The 19731-nt window shown below is 44.9% G+C and overlaps 1 protein-coding gene across 1 annotated transcript in view; it reads right to left on the bottom strand.

Moving 5' to 3' along the window:
- Positions 1 to 19731, bottom strand: part of CAND1 (cullin associated and neddylation dissociated 1) — a 300273-nt gene that overhangs the window by 255014 nt on the left and 25528 nt on the right. The window contains exon 2 of the mRNA XM_069229173.1: positions 9567 to 9710. Within this exon, the coding sequence (XP_069085274.1) occupies positions 9567 to 9710 (144 nt within the window). The remainder of the gene's footprint in view (positions 1 to 9566; positions 9711 to 19731) is intronic.

The raw sequence follows: 19731 nt of genomic DNA, 5'->3' as shown, positions 1-19731 counted from the left end.
CGCGTGTAATGGTGTCCCCGCACTCACAAAGTCCGGGGAATTTGCCCTGAACAATGTGGGGGCTCCTTGGCTAGTGCCAGGGTGCCCACACACTAAGTAACTTAGCACCCAACCTTCACCAGGTAAAGGTTGGGCATATAGGTGACTTATAAGTTACTTAAGTGCAGTGGTAAATGGTGTGAAATAACGTGGACGTTATTTCACTCAGGCTGCAGTGGCAGGCCTATGTAAGAATTGTCAGATCTCCCTATGGGTGGCAAAAGAAATGCTGCAGCCCATAGGGATCTCCTGGAACCCCAATACCCTGGGTACCTCAGTACCATATACTAGGGAATTATAAGGGTGTTCCAGTATGCCAATGTGAATTGGTGAAATTGGTCACTAGCCTGTTAGTGGCAATTTGTAAAGAGAGAGCATAGCCACTGAGGTTCTGGTTAGCAGAGCCTCCGTGAGACAGTTAGGCATCACACAGGGAACACATACATATAGGCCACAAACTTATGAGCACTGGGGTCCTGGCTAGCAGGCTCCCAGTGAGACAGTGAAAACACCCTGACATACTCATAAACAGGCCAAAAGTGGGTGTAACAAGGCTAGAAAGAGGCTACTTTCTCACACGTGATGAGCAAAATAACAATGGATTAAACCCAGATCTGTGAATGGGGTGAATGTTTTGAAAAGTTTCAACACACTGTCAATCATTTTCATTTGTGGGATTTCTTTTGTATCACACAGCTTTTGACAATATTACCACACAGATAAGTGTGCCTGATGTAGAGATGCAGTATGTGCTTTTCTTTTTTTTTTACTGGTCCAGTAAGCACCACTATGATTTGGCATTACAGTCCTTTGTTTCTTTGGAACAGGCTTCAGACACTGTTTTTCCCCAAAGAGATATGTAGATCATTTCTATTAGGTTCGAAATTTTGAGTATTCTCTCCAACTAATAACACTGTCACAGCCTTGGCAGACTTTTTATGTCTTCTAGATGAGGATACAGTAACCTTTTACTTGCACTTGTTTATTCAGTCAGTTTTTTGCACTGTGCATATTCTCTATATGCACTGTATACCAAATAAAGATATGCATGTGTTGCAAACTAGCAGATTTTGTGCTACTATTCTTAAGTCGAAATTAGATCATACACTTTTTGGGAATTACCTTTGGGCCCAGACTACAGAAATAAACCTTTAGTATTGTAAGTGATATCTAGGGAGCAACTGTTTGTTTATTTTGTCTTGTGTGACAGCACCAGGGCGCGTTTAATTAACTATATCCAAAGTAAAATAGTTCCTATGAAATGCACTGTGTTGTACTCAGCAGAAGAGAAACTGAGGTGTGGAATTCCTTTCATTCTTCGCCCAAGATGTATTTAATGTTTATTCTGTTCACTGGTCAAGTAGGCCCATCCTACTGCAGCACAAACCCTAGCTGTCAGTTTAAAGTACTACAGTATGGATCAGTGAGAGGATTCTCTACCACTAAGATAAGACAAGGACTAAGGGGTGTAGCCATGAAAGAAGGCCGACAGGACCGGTTCCTGGGCGGCTCTGCAGCTGCCCCACCTAATCCTGCACAATCCCGTTGTTGCCTTGTACCCGGCAGCTTGGAAGCCACATGACTATCATCTGTTCCCACCCTGCTACATGGGAGCTGTGTCCCAGTCGCCGGTGTTGCTCCGGAGGAGAGGTTTTGCCCTCGGGAGTCAGCAGACCTCGCGGTGGCGGACAAACACCTTGCCAGGGCTACTAAGCGCGTTGCATCTAGGGTCTGCCTGATTGAGGCCCAGCAGCTGCTGGAAGACCTTGCATCTGTTGCCCGCTAGGGGTGAGGCAAGGTGAGACTGTGCGGTTGATCGCAAACCAGTTTATACTTTTTCTCCCTCTGGCTTCTACCTGGCCATGCTGCCATGAGGTTGAGATGTTGTGGTTTTTACCTCTGCGTTTGAGCCAGCCCCCTTGCGAGGAGTGTTGTGGGGTCAGCCGGAGCATGTGCCGTGGGTTGAGCTCCCCTTGCCTTGACGGACAAACTCTCTACGGGGACCTTGCTATCTGGCTGGTGAGAGGGCCACAATCTCAAATGTGAAGTGGGCTGCACTTCCTTTGAAGAGAGAAGCACGGCATGTCGGTTGATGTCGGGCATGAGGTGTTTGCCTACACAGAGTGCTGGTTAAGCCTACCAAGAGACGCACTGTGGGGGTATTTACACTTGCTGAGACTTTGGCCTACGTAGAGCTCACTTGGTCACTCTTAATTTGGGTCCTACTGATGCCTACATTTTACTACTGGACACACCCAGTGATTGTTGCTGCTGGGCATTGGGGAGAGGGGTTTGCCTTTGTTGCTTTGCATCCTCTCAGCTGGGACTCCGATCGCCCTCCTGGGTGCCTATATAGAAACTGTGTCCTTCCCTGCTTCTGAACTGCAGCGCAGGTCCATGCTCAGTGATCAAAGATTTGGGGAGCCCTGGGTAATGACATTTGGCATGTGTGAGGAGGGGGGAAGCACTGGTGCAGATCTGGTGAGGACTGGAACCGCCTTCAACGCAGAGTGGATGATAGTTGGTACAGCGGACGCCTGGGAGTGGGGTCCCAGCCTTTACATGGGGAGAAATAGGCAGCCTGGGCCACCACAGGGGAACACAATGGGGCCGTAATGTACGTCTGTTGGGGTTCCCTGAGTAGGCGGGGGGAAATGAGACGCTTGTGAAACGCTGAATCCGGGACACCCTACTGCCCACTGGACAGTCAACATTGTTTGCCATTGAGACGGCGCACCGCACGTTGGTAACCTCACCCCAGGCTATTATAGCACTTCTCCTTAACTATAAGAGAGACTGAATTCTGCTCGCGTCTCAGAATACTGACAATACCTGCATAGAGAATCACAAGATATCTGTTTATCCAGAATATACCCATATGGTGCAGGGTAACCAAAAACGTTTTTTTGGGCGGTCAAGGGCAAGTGAACTCATGATCATAAGGTGGGGTAAGCGAGGTCTCTTTTTTTGAGCCACCAGAGGTCGTGTGGAGCTTGCTGGAAATGTGGGACAAAGTTCCTAGAGACAGAGTGGGCTCATAGAGATCTGGATCCAGTACAGATCAGGGGGGTAGTGCAGACCAAAATGGAGATCGCAAGTGGGTCCACAGCGGGTGGATCTAAAAATCATGAGAACCCTGGGGGAAAAGTGTGGGACAGGAGGCCGGAACTATGGCACTGGCCTCCTCGGAGACAGCATCGGGACTGGAGAAGGCAGTTGGGACCTGAAGTGGCTGCAACATCAGAAGATCCTGTTGTATGGGAGAGGGAGGACTTCTGTTTGTTGTGCTGATCCTCGGTTTTTAGCTCCTGCCAGGAGAAGAAGGGGGGCACATTCTTATTCAAATGTTACTTGTTAATATTTCTGGTATTGCAGTCCTGGGTACGGCATACACAACAGTGTGAATTATGTGGGGTGGAGCCCTCTCCACATTTAGTGGTAGGTCACGGCTGTGAGTGGTGGGTTTAGGCTGCAGGTCCTGGCAACTTCGGTACACAAGGATGATTAGTATGTTTGTTGCTTAGCTGTTTATCCGGTGTGTGGGGGGTAACGTTGCAGATTGTTTTCTTCCCCAACATTTGCAGAGATAATGTTTATTGTGGCAGTGCATGTGCAAGTATGGAGGTTAGTGCTTCAACTGGGGGACTGCTACACCGGTTTCTGCTTCTCCTGGGAGAATGGGGCTGGGTTCGGGAGGGGGCTACAAATACTTATGGCTAACAATATACATATTCTCATGTGGAATGTCAGGGGGGTCAACAGGATTACACAAAAAACGATACAGAGCCCATTTGTATCTCCGGCACCCGAAGGTTCTAATAGTCTGTTTACAGGAAACACATCTAATGGGTACTGAAGCACAGAAGCTAGCGAAAAAAAATTGAGGTCAACTCTTTTCTGCAACCTACTCTTTCTATGCCAGGGGGTGGCGATCTGGATACCCTCAGGGGTGCAATTTTGTCATGTGTATAGTGAGGCAGACGTGGATGGATGCTGTATACTCTTGAAAGGCACACTAGATGGCAGGGACATTACTATCATGGATACCTATTGCCCCAATGTTGATGACGGGTGGCTTTATAGGAAGATGCAGGAGTTACTTTAAGATAGTTTGGATTCCCCTATAATAACATCAGTGGGAGACTTTAATTGTATTCTGGATGGGAATTGGGATTGCCACCCACCACAGCTGGTTACAAAACCGCAGATGGCAGAGTCCCTAGCCCGAGTCAGGCAAAATCTGTGGTTACTCGATTGCCGGCACACTCTTCATCCACAGTTCCTGGGGCTCTGCAGAGGATTGAACATCTGGAGAAATACCTATCCAACCATGCACCAGTGTTGCTCCATCTGTGCTGGGGGTGTTGACTGTGCCACGCGGCACTAGTGCATGCTTTCTGATCTAACAGACGTGGCCTCCTGGAAGAATTGGTGGATGCGCTCCAGGATTACTTAGATAAACTGGGGCTCTATTGAATCAAGGGCTACGGAATGGGAAGCCCTTAAGGCTGTCCTGTGAGGAGTCTGCATTTGGTCTCTATGTGGGGTCCAGCGACAGCTTGTTGCACACATCAAGGAATGGGGACAGAGCTTAGCAACTCTTTTCTTGTTGTAGCCTGCTTCTTCCCAATGAAGAGGTTATGCGCACCCAACGGGACTTCCAGAAAATCTGGGACTCCTCAACAGACATACTCAAGCATCTTATCAAAAGCACTTACACAGGGAAGGTGATAAATCTAGCCAGCTTTTGACATGGATACTAAAATGCGAGCAAGAAATCCAACCATCATGAGAATTCGTGAACCCGGGGGACGGACAGGCAGGGGCACACAGGCATGATATACTGACATCCCTGGTGGCGCACTTCCGTGCAGTATATCAAGCGACAAGGTTTGCCCGGATACAGCAGAGAGGGTTTTTGCAGGGATGACCCTACCCTGCCTCTCCCTTGCCAATGCACAGGACCTGGACGAGAACCTCACCATGAAGGAGCTTAGAACTGCACTCTGGTATCTGAATAGGCCACTCACTATGATCAATTCTGATGTTAAAGTGTTCTGTTAAATGTTGGCGAAGCAGCTGCAGGGAATAATCCATGATCTAGGCCATGAGGATCAAAGTGGTTTTATGCCCTTGCGCAGCACAGCTTTTAATCTGAAGCGTCAAACCCATGGCCTACATGAGACCGCAGGATCTAGCACTCGTGTTGGCCGGCCCCGAGAATGCGTTCGACAAAGTCAGGTGGAGCTATCTCACGATGGTGCTCAGGGAGATGGGCTTTGGTCCAGCCTATCAGGAATGGGTGTAGTTGCTTTAGGCGAGCCCCATTGCCCGTGTCAATTTGGGGGGGGGGGGTTTGGATGCCCCCTCTCGCCTCTCCTATTTGCTCCGTCACTTGAGCCTATAGCTATTTTATTGCGTAAAGAGCTGGAGCTGTGGTGCTCACGAGTGGAAGAATGGATTCACATCATCTCATATGCAGATAATGCGCTGGTATTTGTCCACTCGGCTGCTGAGGCAGGACCTTTCCTGTTGCGACACTTGAAGCAATTTAGGCAAGTGTCTGGCCTGCCCATGAACATTCGGAAAACACTATTATTTACTCTGGGGAGACTGGCCATGTTGCCACTGAACCAGGTGCCTGATCTGGGCATTAGGTCGTAGGGGGAGAGCTTCCTTTACCTCGGCATTATGGTCAACAGGATGGCAGCAGATCATCAGCGCATCAACATAGATAGGGTGGTGCGGGGTCAAGCCACGTCGGTTGAAATCTGGAACATACTGCCCCTGTTGGTCAGGGGGGAGAACGGCTGTAGTTTAAATGGTCTTCCTCCCACGGTGTTCATACCTGGTGCAAAACGTGCTATTCCCTCTGCACAATATTTTATTTTCAGACACTAAGTAGCCTATTCGTCTCGTTGGCATGGGCGGGGAAACAAATCACAATGGCTCTACCTGTTTTGAGAAGAAATATGGGAGAAGGCTGCTTGGCCCTTCCGGACATGCAACTTTACTATTTTGCAGCACACCTACAACATGCCACCAAATGGCTAACAGACACTGACAACCAGGAGAAGTGGCTCCTGCATGATACGATCGCGGAAGACATGCTCCCGCCCATATTAATGAGGGGGGCGTCTGCAGACATTCCAATACCTTATCTGGCCCGTCATACTGCCCAACTGCCGGAAATGGTGGTTAAAAAAAGGTGCTGGGTAGGGACCCATTTGACAGGAACTTGCACATATGGGATCTTGAACCCTTTCACTCTATCGACCTTGATATGCTCATGGAGAGACGATAGATGCCTCTTAGCTGGAGATGTATAACCAGGAAAGGTCTTCCTCACTTCACAAAGTGCAAGAGACCTTTAACATACAACAGGGCTAATTCCTGCAGTTTTCCAGCTAAGACACTGGGGGGTTGCTCAGCCGGAGGGTAGGGGGAGGAGGAGCAGGCTCTGGGGAGGCAGACCTCATCTCTCTATTCTATAAAGCTTTCCAAGGCGGCCTGATGAAGAGCACATACAAAGCAAAAACAGCATGAGAAACATATTTGGGGGAAGCCAATAAGGACTCTACTTAGTGTCATGCATGAAGCCTGGTAAAGATGGTATCTTTTAGCAACTAATTTAAACTATTACACTTCAATTACTTACATGGCACGTACACACCACCAACCAGCTCAACAATATTGACCCCGACAGGGCAGTGAGGTGTGCATGTTGTGGGGAGGAAGGTGCCACATTCATACCTGTGGTGTGGCAATGTACAGGGGTACATATCTACTGGGAGGAGGTGGTGCCCCACACTGCGGAGGGAATCTCTATCCCCTGTGACAGTCAGGGCATGGCTCTTGGCTGTAGTGATGAAGCACAAGGTACGCAAGATTTCATAAGCTCTTGCAGTTAGCACTGCTCCTTGCAAGCGAAGAATAGCTATTGGGTGGATGGGATCCCAGATTCCAAGCAAATATTTGTGGGTCAAGGATGTTCTGGTGTGGCGAGTCACGGAGGAGCCACACCTGAGACTTTCTCGTACTGACGATAAGGTGGCAGAGGACTTGACAGCCTAGGGGGCAATGCTGGACTATTTTAATGAGCATAGAAACTCAGATATGGAATCAGGCCCAGAATACCAAAGACAAAATTGTACACAGAGCATTATTTTATAACAGAGTTGTCACTACCAGGGCCGTTTCTGGGCTAAGAGATTCCACATTTTGTACGTCAACTTGGTATATATGATGTTATTCACTTTGTGATGGTCCTGGCAATTAATCCAGCACGAAGTGTAATACGGTACCTGCACTTGTTAAGATGCACTGTGTGTTGTGTTGGTTTCTTACATGTATTAAAATGCATAAAGGTTTTTTTTTTTATTATTAAAAAGATGAGGAATCATGTACAGGTTGAACAAATTTATACATGAGTCCTCATGTATAAATTTGTTCAACCTGTACATATATGATTCATTAATACAAAAGCCTTTACTAAGGAAGCACATTAAACTGTTAAGTCATCTTGCATTACTCACTGTGGTTCCAGTATAAAAAAAATATATATATATATATATACACATGTTCACAAAATGTAACCATTTTTAAGCTACTTAAAATAAAATCACCTAAGTACAACCGCATGTGTACATCCTTGCATAAGTGCAGATTTACAACTTAACAAGAGTTTGCAGAAGTAGGCCTGGAAACTATAATTAGAGTAAACTACTAAGATTTTCATTTTCACATCAGTAAATATACAAGCATATGTTTGCAAGAAAACAGGTCCAGGTTGCAGTGCAGCACGATCTCAGAGTGACTTTGGTGACTGAATTTTCTAGCCAGTAAAATCAGGTCTGCAGTGCCCACAACAGGCAAATCCAGGTACTGGAACAACATACCAATCAAGATTGTGTTGAGCCGAATTCCAACTCATGTACATTTGCAGGAAGGTTGTTATATCAAAGCCATGCTGGAATCCAAACCTGATGTAACACAAGCCCGGCATAATCAGATAAACTGTTAGCATAGATTTTATGGGAGAACAGTGACATAATTTGTTACCACTCTTTATGGAACCAAAAGGAACAAGTGTGTGTGTGTATATATAAATAAATAAGACAACAAGTAGATTTAGAAAGCATCCTGATACCTGGACAAAAACAAATCCTAAAATTTAACACCCCCCAAATCTACACATTTGTAATAAAAGGAGGGCTTCTTCTATTCTGTATCCCATATATGGTTTTAATTCTGGTGTTAAATTAGAGGTTTATTGTGTGTCCACACTACAAGCCTTTGGTAGGAAATCTTTGCAGAAAAGCAACATTGTACATTACGGATGTATTTTTTATGTTTCTAACTAGGGACCTCGTACTATAGCAGCTGCTTTGTGAATACTGTTAGTAACATCACAAATCTGCACAAGCAATGAAACTAAACCTTCTCATGACGCAGAAACAATTATCGTTACCGCCATGATTTAATTACATTTAAAAATGAAAACACTTTTTGAAACTGTCAACAATAGCCGTTTCTTAGTCTATCAACTGGAGCATTAGAAGATTTGTTTTTGAGGCAACGTTTTCTCTTTCTAATCTGCTTATATGAATACAGCAATGAACAGCAAAAAGGTGCTCAGCTACATTTTGCAAAGGTGGGGTACTTAGCTTCACTACTAAGATAAGGCTACTTTAAAAAACGTTTGATCTGTTTAAGTTGGATACACGTTTTTCTTTTGAAATGTGCACAGTATCAGAAAAAGGATTTTGAGGCAACTCTGACTAATCTGTAATTATGCAGAAAACAAATTCACTGATGCTACTTTTATGTACCTTCTCAGTTGTGCTTTTAGAATAAAACTTCAGCCTTGGTCCACATGCTACCAATGTCTGCCTGCTGCCTACAAGTGGGCTACATTTAAAGTGGCAGGTGTACCTCTAAAATTCAGACTTTCAACATTGTAAATAAAAGTCTAACATATGCTTTGTGTCAGCTAGGATGGACAGTAGAGTATTTTAAAAGGTGTGCCAGAGAAGTACAGGCCAAAAAAAAAACACACACACACTTTAATACTATCACCCCATTTCCATGCACTTCAGACTAATACATACAAACTAGATGCATTGCATTTCACCGCAGTTCTCAATGTCATGTTTTACTTTGGCAGTTATGGTCATTTATCATAATCAAGGTTCCTTTCCCTTCACACGGGATCATTTGCAGAGTTTCTAAACAACATTTCCAGTATGGACTGACCAGACTGCTGTTCTCCCCGATATAATCAACAGCAGTCCGTTGCCAGTCACTTTACGCAGTTGCTTATTCATTCAGTTTAGTGGATGTTTTAGCTCCCCAATTGAGCATTACGCAACATGCCCTAGCACTAAATGTGGCCAAAATGCCCACTGCGATCTGAAGAAAACGTGCCCCCTTCCTAATTTTTAGACATTTGCTGTGATATATCCCTTATGCAATTCTGAATGAAAACTAACAAATCACAGTGTTGTTTCAGACACATAAAAACTTACCATTTTACAGCCAGGTTTTGAACTTCGCCATTCTTGTCTTCCAGCAACTTCAAAATCATCTTTACAACCTTCCTCTCACTGTCATCATCCAACTTGATGGAATCTTTCTGCAGCTCCGTCATCAAATCATTTGTTGCCATGAACCTAAAAGGCAAATAATTATATTTTTGGTTTAAATCACAAAAAGTTTAATTATCAGTAGATATGCATGAATAAGGAGCTGAAGGCTAACAAAATAGTACACCTGAAGTGTTTCATACAGTTACTGTGCCTAAAATCCTTGAAGCAGGCCTATTACTAGGTTAAATGAACCCAATGCATAAGTAGTACTATTGTATTTCATCCATCATCCTCTTCACACTTCTAGCTGAAAGGCGATTATTAAACTAGCTACTAGAGATCACCCTAACTGGTTTGGTGTGTGGGACGTTCGGAAGTCTTCCAACGCTGCAGTGCTCATGTGCGTCGGACTGCTCCGGGCCATCTGCACATATGACACTTAAAATCCCTCTGATCCGGGCATCAGAAGGATTTCTTTTACAAAGAGTCAGCCTCTGAAGTTGGGGAGAGGGCTTCCCCAATTAAGTTCTTTATTTTCACTGAAATGACGATCAGCGAGTGCTGCAAGCTTACGTCAATTCATTGAAAACAAAAGTGAAATGAGCTGATTGAACTTTCTTTGCATTGGTGCTTGTGGTGGTATCTCAGCCACTGAGCACCTATCCAGCTTGGTACCTTTCTCAAGTGGATCCCTGCTTGGGGAAAATCACCCAAGGAGGGCAGTACCCAAGCAGTGAGGGGGAGCAAGCCCTTGGGCAAGGACTTCAGCTCCCCAGTACTTTTTTGAGAAGATCTGCCAACCTCCTCCCTCCTTCCACCCCAAAGGGGTGCTCTTGAAAACCCACAGGACACCAGGGATTGTTTTTTTTTTCTTTTTTTGTGAAAGAGGAGTGGGAGCAGCCCACCATGGGCATGGTCATGCCCCCACCCAAAATAAATGAGGCTAAAGAAAAGACTAGTGTTGGGGGCTGCCCAGATTGGGCCTGACAATGCCCCCACTCCTGTAAAAAATGGGCACAGCTTACCCCACCCCGGGGGGGTGGATGGGGTAATTACCACTGATATGCCCTCAGGAGGGCAAAAAAACAACTATACATCAGGGAATGTTTTGGAAAAGAAGAGGGGTGGTGGTTGCCCGCCACCATAGGGATGGTTATGCCCTCACCCAAACTAAAGGGGGCAACAATCTTTCTGCTCCCCCGTGGACTATAGCATCTCATCCCAATGGCAAGCAAGAAGGCATTCAACTCTCTTGGGTGTTGATTTTATATATGGGCCAGGAGAGCTTGGCTAACACCAAATAACGTCCCACTTGCAATGGTGAATGGGTGCACTTTTGGGGTTTGGAAAAGCCTACCAGACCCAGACACTTCTGAAATCTAGAGATCTTGGGGAGTCCAGGCTGCTGTGCTTCACTTGCACCCCACACTATTTTCTTACACAAAATGCCCTGCAAGCCTCCAACTCCAAGTTTGCGGTGCACTGTGGATAAGAAAACCTAAAGGGGATTCACGCAAGCCACACCATCCTGGATTCCCCTAGGTGTATAGTTTTCAAAAAATGTATAGGTTGGCTAGGCTTCCCTAGGTGCCTGCTGAGCTAGGGTCCAAAATCTAGAGATACCCACATCAGAAAAAGTTTGTAGTGGAAAAATATGATGTGTCCATATTGCTTTTTAGGCCGTTTTCCATTGCGGGCACTATGCAAACTCACGCAAGTGAGGTGCCATTTTTATCAGAGACTTCAAGGAATGCCGGGTGGAAGGGAATTTGTGGCTCCTTCCAGATCTTTCCATTACAGAAATGTGAGAATTTTTTTTTTTTAATTTTTTTTTTAAAGTCAACGTTTGCAAGGGATTCTGGGAAAAAGAAAAAAAAAAAAAAACTAGCAAGACTCAGCAAATTCAGCCCACCCTGGATACCTCTAGGTATCTAGTTTTCAAAAACATACATGCTGGCTAGGTTTCCCTAGGTGGCGGCTGAGTAAGGGTCCAAAATTTAGAGCTACCCACATTAGAAAAAGGGTCAGTTTTCAGTAGAAAAATGAGACGAGTCCAAGTTGCATTTTGGGCAATTTGCTATTGCAGGCACTTGGTCTAACCACACAAGTGACATACCATTTTTATCAGGAGACTTGTGGAAGCATAGAATAGAAGAACAACTGTTATTACCAATTGGATTTTGCTGCATTTGTGCAGTTCAATTGTAAGCCAGTGTATAAGAAACATGACATTTTGAAAAAATACCCTCCAAATCATACGCTAGTACTGGTTCCTGCAAGTTTGGAGATGTACAAAGAACCACTCCTACTAAACTCAATATCTTGCACTCAATTTCAGAAATACGTATGTTTCCTTGATACCCATTTTTCACTCTGCCTATTTTGCTACAAGAATTGGTCTATACTAAGTACTTAAGGAAAAACCATTGTATAATGCAGCTCAGTTGTTGGCTCTGGGTACCTTGGTTTCCTAGATATCCCTGCAACCAGAAGGGTCCAGTGGACGTAACGGTATATTGCTTTTGTCAATTTGCCATTGTGACAAAAAGTTACCAAGCAAATGTCACATATGCTTGTTTATTCCTACTCCTTTTCAATATTTCAACAGTTATTTTCCCAGGGAAAACCTTAAGGGGGTACAAATATGACATTGCAGAATTCACATTTTTGTCTACTTTTCAGAAATGTATAGCTTTTCTGGATTACCCACGGAATTCACACGGTTTTCCACCACAAACTAGAAAATCAATCAATCTTTGTAACTGACACGTAATTGGCATATTACATTATGTTCATACCCTGGCTTCTGACGATGGCAGCAAGAGGGGAAATGTATACGTTGAACAGTGTGGGACTCCGTGAGGATCTTTGGGGGACTTCGCAGTTGACTCCTGTGGGTCTGGAAGTGTAGGGCGGGAGTCTGACCCTCTGCGTCCTCCCGGAGAGGAAGGAGTGGATCCATTCCAGGGCTCTTCCACAGATTCCTATGTCATGGAGTCTGGTGCACAGAGCCATGTCGAAAGTTGCTCGAGGAGTATAAGTGTTGCGGTGTAGCCGTGGTCTGGAGTAATCGGGTGTCGTTGGTGGCTGCCAGGAGTGCTATCTCTGTGCTGTGATTGCTGCGAAAGCCGGACTGGGAGCTGTTGGCCTCAATGAAATTACTTAGTTGTGCGTTGATTGCTTTCTCTAATATTTTGGCAGGGTAGGGTAGCAGCGAGATGGGCCGGAAATTCTTTAGTTCTGATGGGTCTGCCGAAGGTTTCTTCAGGAACTGTTTTAGGTTGAAAAACGCAAAAATAGGGCAAATAGGCAACCTCTTAGAAAAATGCTAAAACTGTGGTACAAAATTTAGTTTTTTGATTCAGCTCTGAATGTTCCTGACAGCTGGGAAGATGGTGACTTCAGTACAGCAAACCGTTCCTGGATGCCATTTTTAGGGGGAAAAAAAGACAGCAGACAGATTAACCCTATGTGCTACCTTAGCGCAATTATCCTTGTAACAGGGTCGATGTCCAAGGCGGTAACTGAACCGCCCCCAAGGCGGAACAAATGTAAAGCATTTACCAATTACATCAAGTGATTTTTGAAAGGCACGCCCACAAATTAATGAATGTGATGGGCGTGAGGTGGGTGTGGTTAAAAGCCCACAATACTTCCAACAGGTCAAAGCACTTGTGCACTCAACATAAAAAAGGGATGTGCACCGGGGAGAGATGGGGGTGGGGGAGAAAGCTTAGCAGCAAATGGGTTAAACAACACTCAGTACTTAAAGTCCAACAGTGCGGTGCTTTGGGGTATTGCAAATGCCATAGTTAGCAGATGTGACCTTATTAGAGAAACTCGCTGGTGGTGAGATAGATGTTCAGCAGCTCCAGACACCTCTTTTGCTACATGACCCAGGACCCAACTCAGCCCTGCTTGTTGCATTACCACATAGCAGTGTTATTGTCCGCAAATCTGCACCAGCGTCCCTTGAAGGGCAGCAGGAAAGCTTTCAGTGCCAAACAAATTGCCCAAAGCTCCAGAGGATTGATGTGGAGCTCACTGTCTGCTGGAACCAAAGTCCTTTGATATCCATCTGCCCTAGACGACCTTCCCCCAACCCAGGATTGATGCATCCGTCAGCACTGTGACCTCTAGGTCTGCCGCTGCATGACCTCGGATTGATCAGCCAGCAATGCAGAACTTGGGCAGTTCCCTTTGAGACCTAGATGGAGGTGGTGAGGCAATTTTAATGCTGGGGGCCAAAGCGATTTTAAGCTTAATTGCAGGGCCGGCAAGTTCCACCTGGTGTGGTGAAGAGAAGAATGCACAAAGTTCAGAGACCAAAAAGCCTCAGAGCGCTTCTTTTGAATCACCCCAATGAATGAAAGCCTCTTTGAGGGAACCAGATGGGACTTTGTCTCATTTATGGTGAACTTCAAACACATTATGAGTATTGCTGTCATCCACAGGTGGTCAACGACTGAATGTGCCAAGCCAGCCTTCAGAAGCTAGTGTTGATAAAACAGGAACACGGAACAAGATTATGGAACTCCCAAACTCAGAAGACAGTGACATATAAATCAAAGATACCTGTACAGTCATAAAATCTAGTGGCCCTCGACACGATGTGCCTGCAAAGCACAACACTGCCAATTTCAATTCAAGGTGACTAGGCCTGGATAGATGACTTACTCTGCTACATGCTGCCCATAATGCATTGTCCAACATACAAAGGTCTTCAGATCCTTTGGGATGCTATACAAATCATCACAGCCTAGCACACCAATCACACATGAGGCTATCTAAACGCTTGAGCAGGTGTGTAAGCATGTGGCCCGTGCTGGGTTTCTCGAACAGCCAGGTCTTCAGCCTCTTGAGGAAGTCAAGAAGTGAGGAGGAGGAGGTTCTGATGTGTTGAGGGAGATCGTTCCATGTTTTCAGTGCAATGCAGGAGAACGAGTGAGTGTGAGGCAGAGCGTACATGTCTGGCAGCCTGGTGAAAGTGTACGCAGCTGTTCAAGCATGCTGGTCCAGTGTTGTGTAGGATGTAGGGTATGTATGAGAAAGAAGTCTGAATTGGCTGCACTTGTGATGGGGAGCCGTTGAAACTCCTTGAGGTGCAGTACGATGTGGGTGTGGCATAGGATACAGAGTATGAGTTGTGCTGCAAAGCTCTGGAGGGCCTGAATTCTGGGTAAGACCTGCTTGGAGATTATTCTGGTGTAGAGTGCATTGCCATAGCCCAACATGCTTGTGTGACAGCTGGTGTTATGCCACTTGAAGAACTATCACAGAATGTGCAGGATGTGGAAGCACGGGGTGTTCACTGTTCTGACTTGTGTAGTCATGTTGAACTTGCTGTCAAGTATGATTCCCATAGAACTTGCACGGTTGGTGGGCGCTAGTCTTAATTTCGATGGCCACCAGGTGGAGTCCAATGTGGTGGACTTATACTGGAAGACCAGTACTTCCATCTTGTAAGAACTGAGCTTTAGGCAGGTGGTTCTTGTGCACTCTGCTACCACGGTCATGCAGTTGGTGAAGTTAGTTCTGGTGGTAGTTGTTTTGTGCACAAAGGAGAGGAGGAGTTGGGTGTCATCAGCATAGCAGATTATGGTGAGGTCTCGGATGATGTTGGTTAGCGGTATCATGTAGACATTGAACAGGGTAGCACAGAGGGATGATCTCTGGGGTACTCCGCAGATCAGGTTCTTGGTTTCCGACAGAAAGGGGGGCAATCTGACACTTCTGTGTTCTTCCTGTGAGGACTGAGCATATCCATATTGAGTGTGGCTCCTGGGATGCCAATCTCATGAGGCTTCTGATGAGAGCATTGTGGAAGAGAGTGCCGAAAGCTGCGGAGAGGTCAAGCAGGATGAGAGGCGCTGTTTTCCCTCATCCCAAATTCTATGGACGATGTTGGTGGCAACAACAAGTGCTGTTTCCGTGGAGTGTTTTTTTCTGAATCCTGATTGGGTGAGGTCTAGCTGGTAGTGAACATCCGGGTGGGTTGAAGAGGATGGTCAGATTGCTACATGCTTGCCTCATGGGACATGACCAAGATCTTTCTAACGGGCAAACCAGGTTTACGGACTGCAGTGCCAGACTGGCAAAAAAAAAAATCAATTTCTCAAAAACGCATAAAGAAATCATCATAGAATAAGACGAGGAACTGCAAAAAAAAAAAAAAAAAAAATCACTGGTTCAGGTTTGAGAATCGCTATCATAACATTTGTCTCAGTCGAATTAGAGAAATATTACAAGTCTAGAACCTCAGCTGCCCTCTGAACAACCAGTACATAGGAGGTGCTTTCCTCCATTCATGGTCCATGTGAAGAGTAAAGCTCAGTTTCAGAGGCAGTGTCAAGCCCCTCAGCCTTTTTGTAAGTTAACATATAAAGATTTATCACTATAATGAGGGGCAAGGAAGCCATCTCCGACCCAATCATCATCATCAGTATTTGGAGGTGGGTGGGTGGAGAGGGTGCTCTGTTCTATGGTTTAGGGTCAGCCTCAAAACCAAAAAGAGGGACGGAACCTCGGATGATAGTTGTGTCACTGTAAGAGCACCGGATTGGAATACGGTTGCATAATAACAGATTGCCCTTTTGAGATCTCGTACCGCTACATCGATGGAGCTCAGGCCTACATTGGTTCAGTTCCAACAAGGATGCCCACACCAGGGCTTTTAATTGTGCCATGCAAAAGGAAATATTGTGGATCTGGGGGCCCTGTGCACATCTGTACCAGGCTTAATAGGGGACCAGTTACTTGTACCAAGGGAACAGGCGGCATCAGAGGAGGACCTGCTAACCTGACAAAAGCCCCTGCAGATTCTTGGGGCCCAAAGGCACGCCAGAAGGAGTTGGTAGTGCATGAAAGATTTGCAGCCATAAAGTCCTTGTTCTGCTGCATGCTCGACTGCTGCCCGGAAAACTCAGTGTGCATCTGGACCAGCTGTGGTATTGGTTTTGTGGCTGATGAACTCAGAGTTCAATTCAGCACAAAGCCATCACTCCCTCTCTTTGCTTCCTTGTTCTTGGGAGTTTGATTTTGGCTGACCTGAAGATTTTGAGCAGGAAGTGGAGCGGCCTCAGAACAGCCTTATGACTGGGACCAAGACCGTGACTTGGAACGGGACCAGGACCCGTAGGAAGGCCACACTTCTTTTGCTTGGTAATGTACAGCTTTGCCTCCTTGTCTTTAATCACCTTTGGGTGAATTAGGCCACAGAGGGCGCATTACTCAATCTTTACTGGAGGATAAGAACCAAAGGCACACCTTGTCGGGAGTCCGTAAGCGACATCTATTTCAAGCAATCACAACAAGACTTAAAGCCTGTTTTAAGAGATTGTATAGTCCCCCAACACATGTTTCAGAAAAAATTCAAACAAAAGCAACTTGTTGGCGCATAGAAGCACTGAAAAGAAAATTCTCTGTATCCAGTCTGGAACCTGTCTAGTGCCTGTGGAACATTCTAAAACGTAAGGAGACTGAGGTTAGAAGCATCCATCCTCACTTAAAAAGGGCAACTCCAACCTATTGTCAGACAGACCTTGGCGGAGGTCATTACTACGTAACTTTTAGCAAATGATCTTGTTCCCTTGATTTAAAAAAAAAAAAAAAAATCCTCCTGTGTCAGGCCTTATTTATCAATAACTGACTTACCCAGCTACTTTGAGGATTGTTGCATCAGTAACACTTAATGGGAGCCCTGACCTCTGAACAGAGGCTGCACTGCTGGACTCTGATAAGGAGTGCAACTCTACAGAATGCCCATTTATGGTGGAGGTAGTAAGGAAATACAGAGTTGGACCCTTCTTTCTGAAACTGATTGGATTACTATACGCTAAGCCAGCAGTATAAATCCACCTCAATGATTCAGGACCCAAACCAGCAAGGACAGAGCAGGGCACCAGTTATGGATGCCCTCTGTCACCACTATTATTTGCCACAGATACAGAACCCATGGTCTGTCTCTGCAGGGAGAAACATATGCACTGTTGGATCTATTTAAAAAGGAAGCCAGAGATACTCTAGGTTACACATAAATTGTACTAAATCTGAGCTGTTCCCAGTTATCCAATTCCTGTGTAGGTAAGAATGCCCACTCCTACAGTGACCAGACCCAATAGGATATCTGGGCCTTCTCCTCTGTCAGAATATGGAGATATGGGGAAATTATGATAAAGTGCTACAAAAATTAAAATGGTACTGCTGCCCAGGTGCTTGATCTATTCACTAATGTACCAACACTGTTGAATAATGAATTCTTCATAGGGCCTTGGGCTAAAACTGATATAGAGGGCCAGCAGGCTACAGTTAACAAAGAGATGCTCACTAGATCAACATTTAGGGTACACCTTGGTGAGGTTCAAGAAAAGTATGCAGCTTGGTGGTACCACCCGGACAAACAAAACAAACATTTATGAAATGAGGAAAGACTAATCCCTGAGCGCCCTTTGACAACCACTCTGGGAATCAAATCCAAAATTGAAATGTCAAGTCACCACCTGACGAACACTATGTGTGGCCCGGTGGAATCTTAATCAAGTAGCTGGGATTCAACAACAGTACTCCACCAAACTACCAGCATTTGATAACCCTACACTCCCATCTACATGCAAAACTAGCACCTAGGAAATACTACATAATCTTGGTATAACAGGTCTGTGTGACTTCTTCTATAAAGGTTGTGTAATAGAAAACGCCTCTTCTGCTATTTGTACTCATATGTACTATCAGGGTAAGACTGTTTCATGTGAAGAAATAGTATTACAAATTCTTAAAGATTCATTTGTAAGTTGACAAAAGGAAGACTTTAAAACACACCACTTTAGGCCATTAAAAAAACTTGGGAGGTTAATCTTGCAAAACCAAAGCTAGAAAAATCAACCTTACAGTACACTCTAAACATCAGGATACTGTCCTCCATAAGCCCACCCACCGAAGCATTATTTCAATTTCAGCAAGATGCCATTTGAAACTTAACTGTGGTATTGTACAAGTATTTTGTTTCTATACAAGGTTCCCTTCAAAGTAAAATCCACCATAGTAGATTCCTGTGCTCATGAAATCCATCAAATAACAGGTCACAACGCACTGACTAACTCTTCAAGAAACGAGAACCCTTAGAAGAATAAAGTTAAGCAGCATATGGCTCCTTAATTCAAAACAAGTATTTGCAAAGCAATAGGTCTAGCATTTGCTCGAGCTAGAACTATTGGCATTGTAAATTCATAACTGGACTTTGACACAAATTGGTCAACGCTGCCTCATAATTTCATCTTTTCCTGCCATGTAATTCCAGTGGCCCTGCATATAACTAAAGACCTTCTATTTATCTTCTTCCTTTATCTGCAGCCAAAAATGAAAATGTTACCATTTAGCACCCTAATTTAAATATGCCATGGTAATTCCAATAGAATACCACTTTCACCACCCCTCCAACAGAGCTGCTGGCTGGCCAACACAATTACCCAAAAAAGACAAGACAGCACAGAGGATAAATAAACTAGAAGGGTCACCCAAACATATCGAGAGTGTTCAAGCAGTCATAGTGTAATTATGATGTTAAGTTGGCCTGAATCATAGTCATCATGATAGTAATAAGGAGAGATTATTAAAACATACAATTATCATACAAGCCTTTGTCAGAAATAACTTTTGGCATTAGACTAATGCTCAGAACAGCCCCTAGAGGACACCATATCAAAAATAAAATTTGTAAGAAACAGTCATGTAATCATATTGTTAGACCCCAGCGGGCATAACCCCACGCAATAAAACAGGAAAAAGAAATGCAGTGTAACCATATACTTAGCCCCTAGAGGGCGTTTTTAAGATTAGCAGGCCTACTGCAATGATATTACATACGAGGCCTTTGAAACTAAACTCCTCCCATCTGTAAATAAAACACTGTAGCCATGAGAAAGCTTAAAAGACACTGAATGGTGTGAGGGGTTATTATTTTGGAGTCCCCACTAACCTAGTGTGGGGACCCAGAGATGATGTAGACAGAGAGAACGTTTAGAAGGTGGTACTCAAGCTGAGTTATGAGCAAAAATATTTGGTAAAAGTAATGCCCTGCAAAGCATTATGGGGCGATTTTTCATGGCGC

This window comes from Pleurodeles waltl, chromosome 4_1 (assembly GCF_031143425.1).
Source record: "Pleurodeles waltl isolate 20211129_DDA chromosome 4_1, aPleWal1.hap1.20221129, whole genome shotgun sequence".
Taxonomy (NCBI): Eukaryota; Metazoa; Chordata; class Amphibia; order Caudata; family Salamandridae; genus Pleurodeles; species Pleurodeles waltl.
Note: the sequence above shows the minus strand (reverse complement) of the source record. Positions and strands in the feature narration are given on the sequence as shown.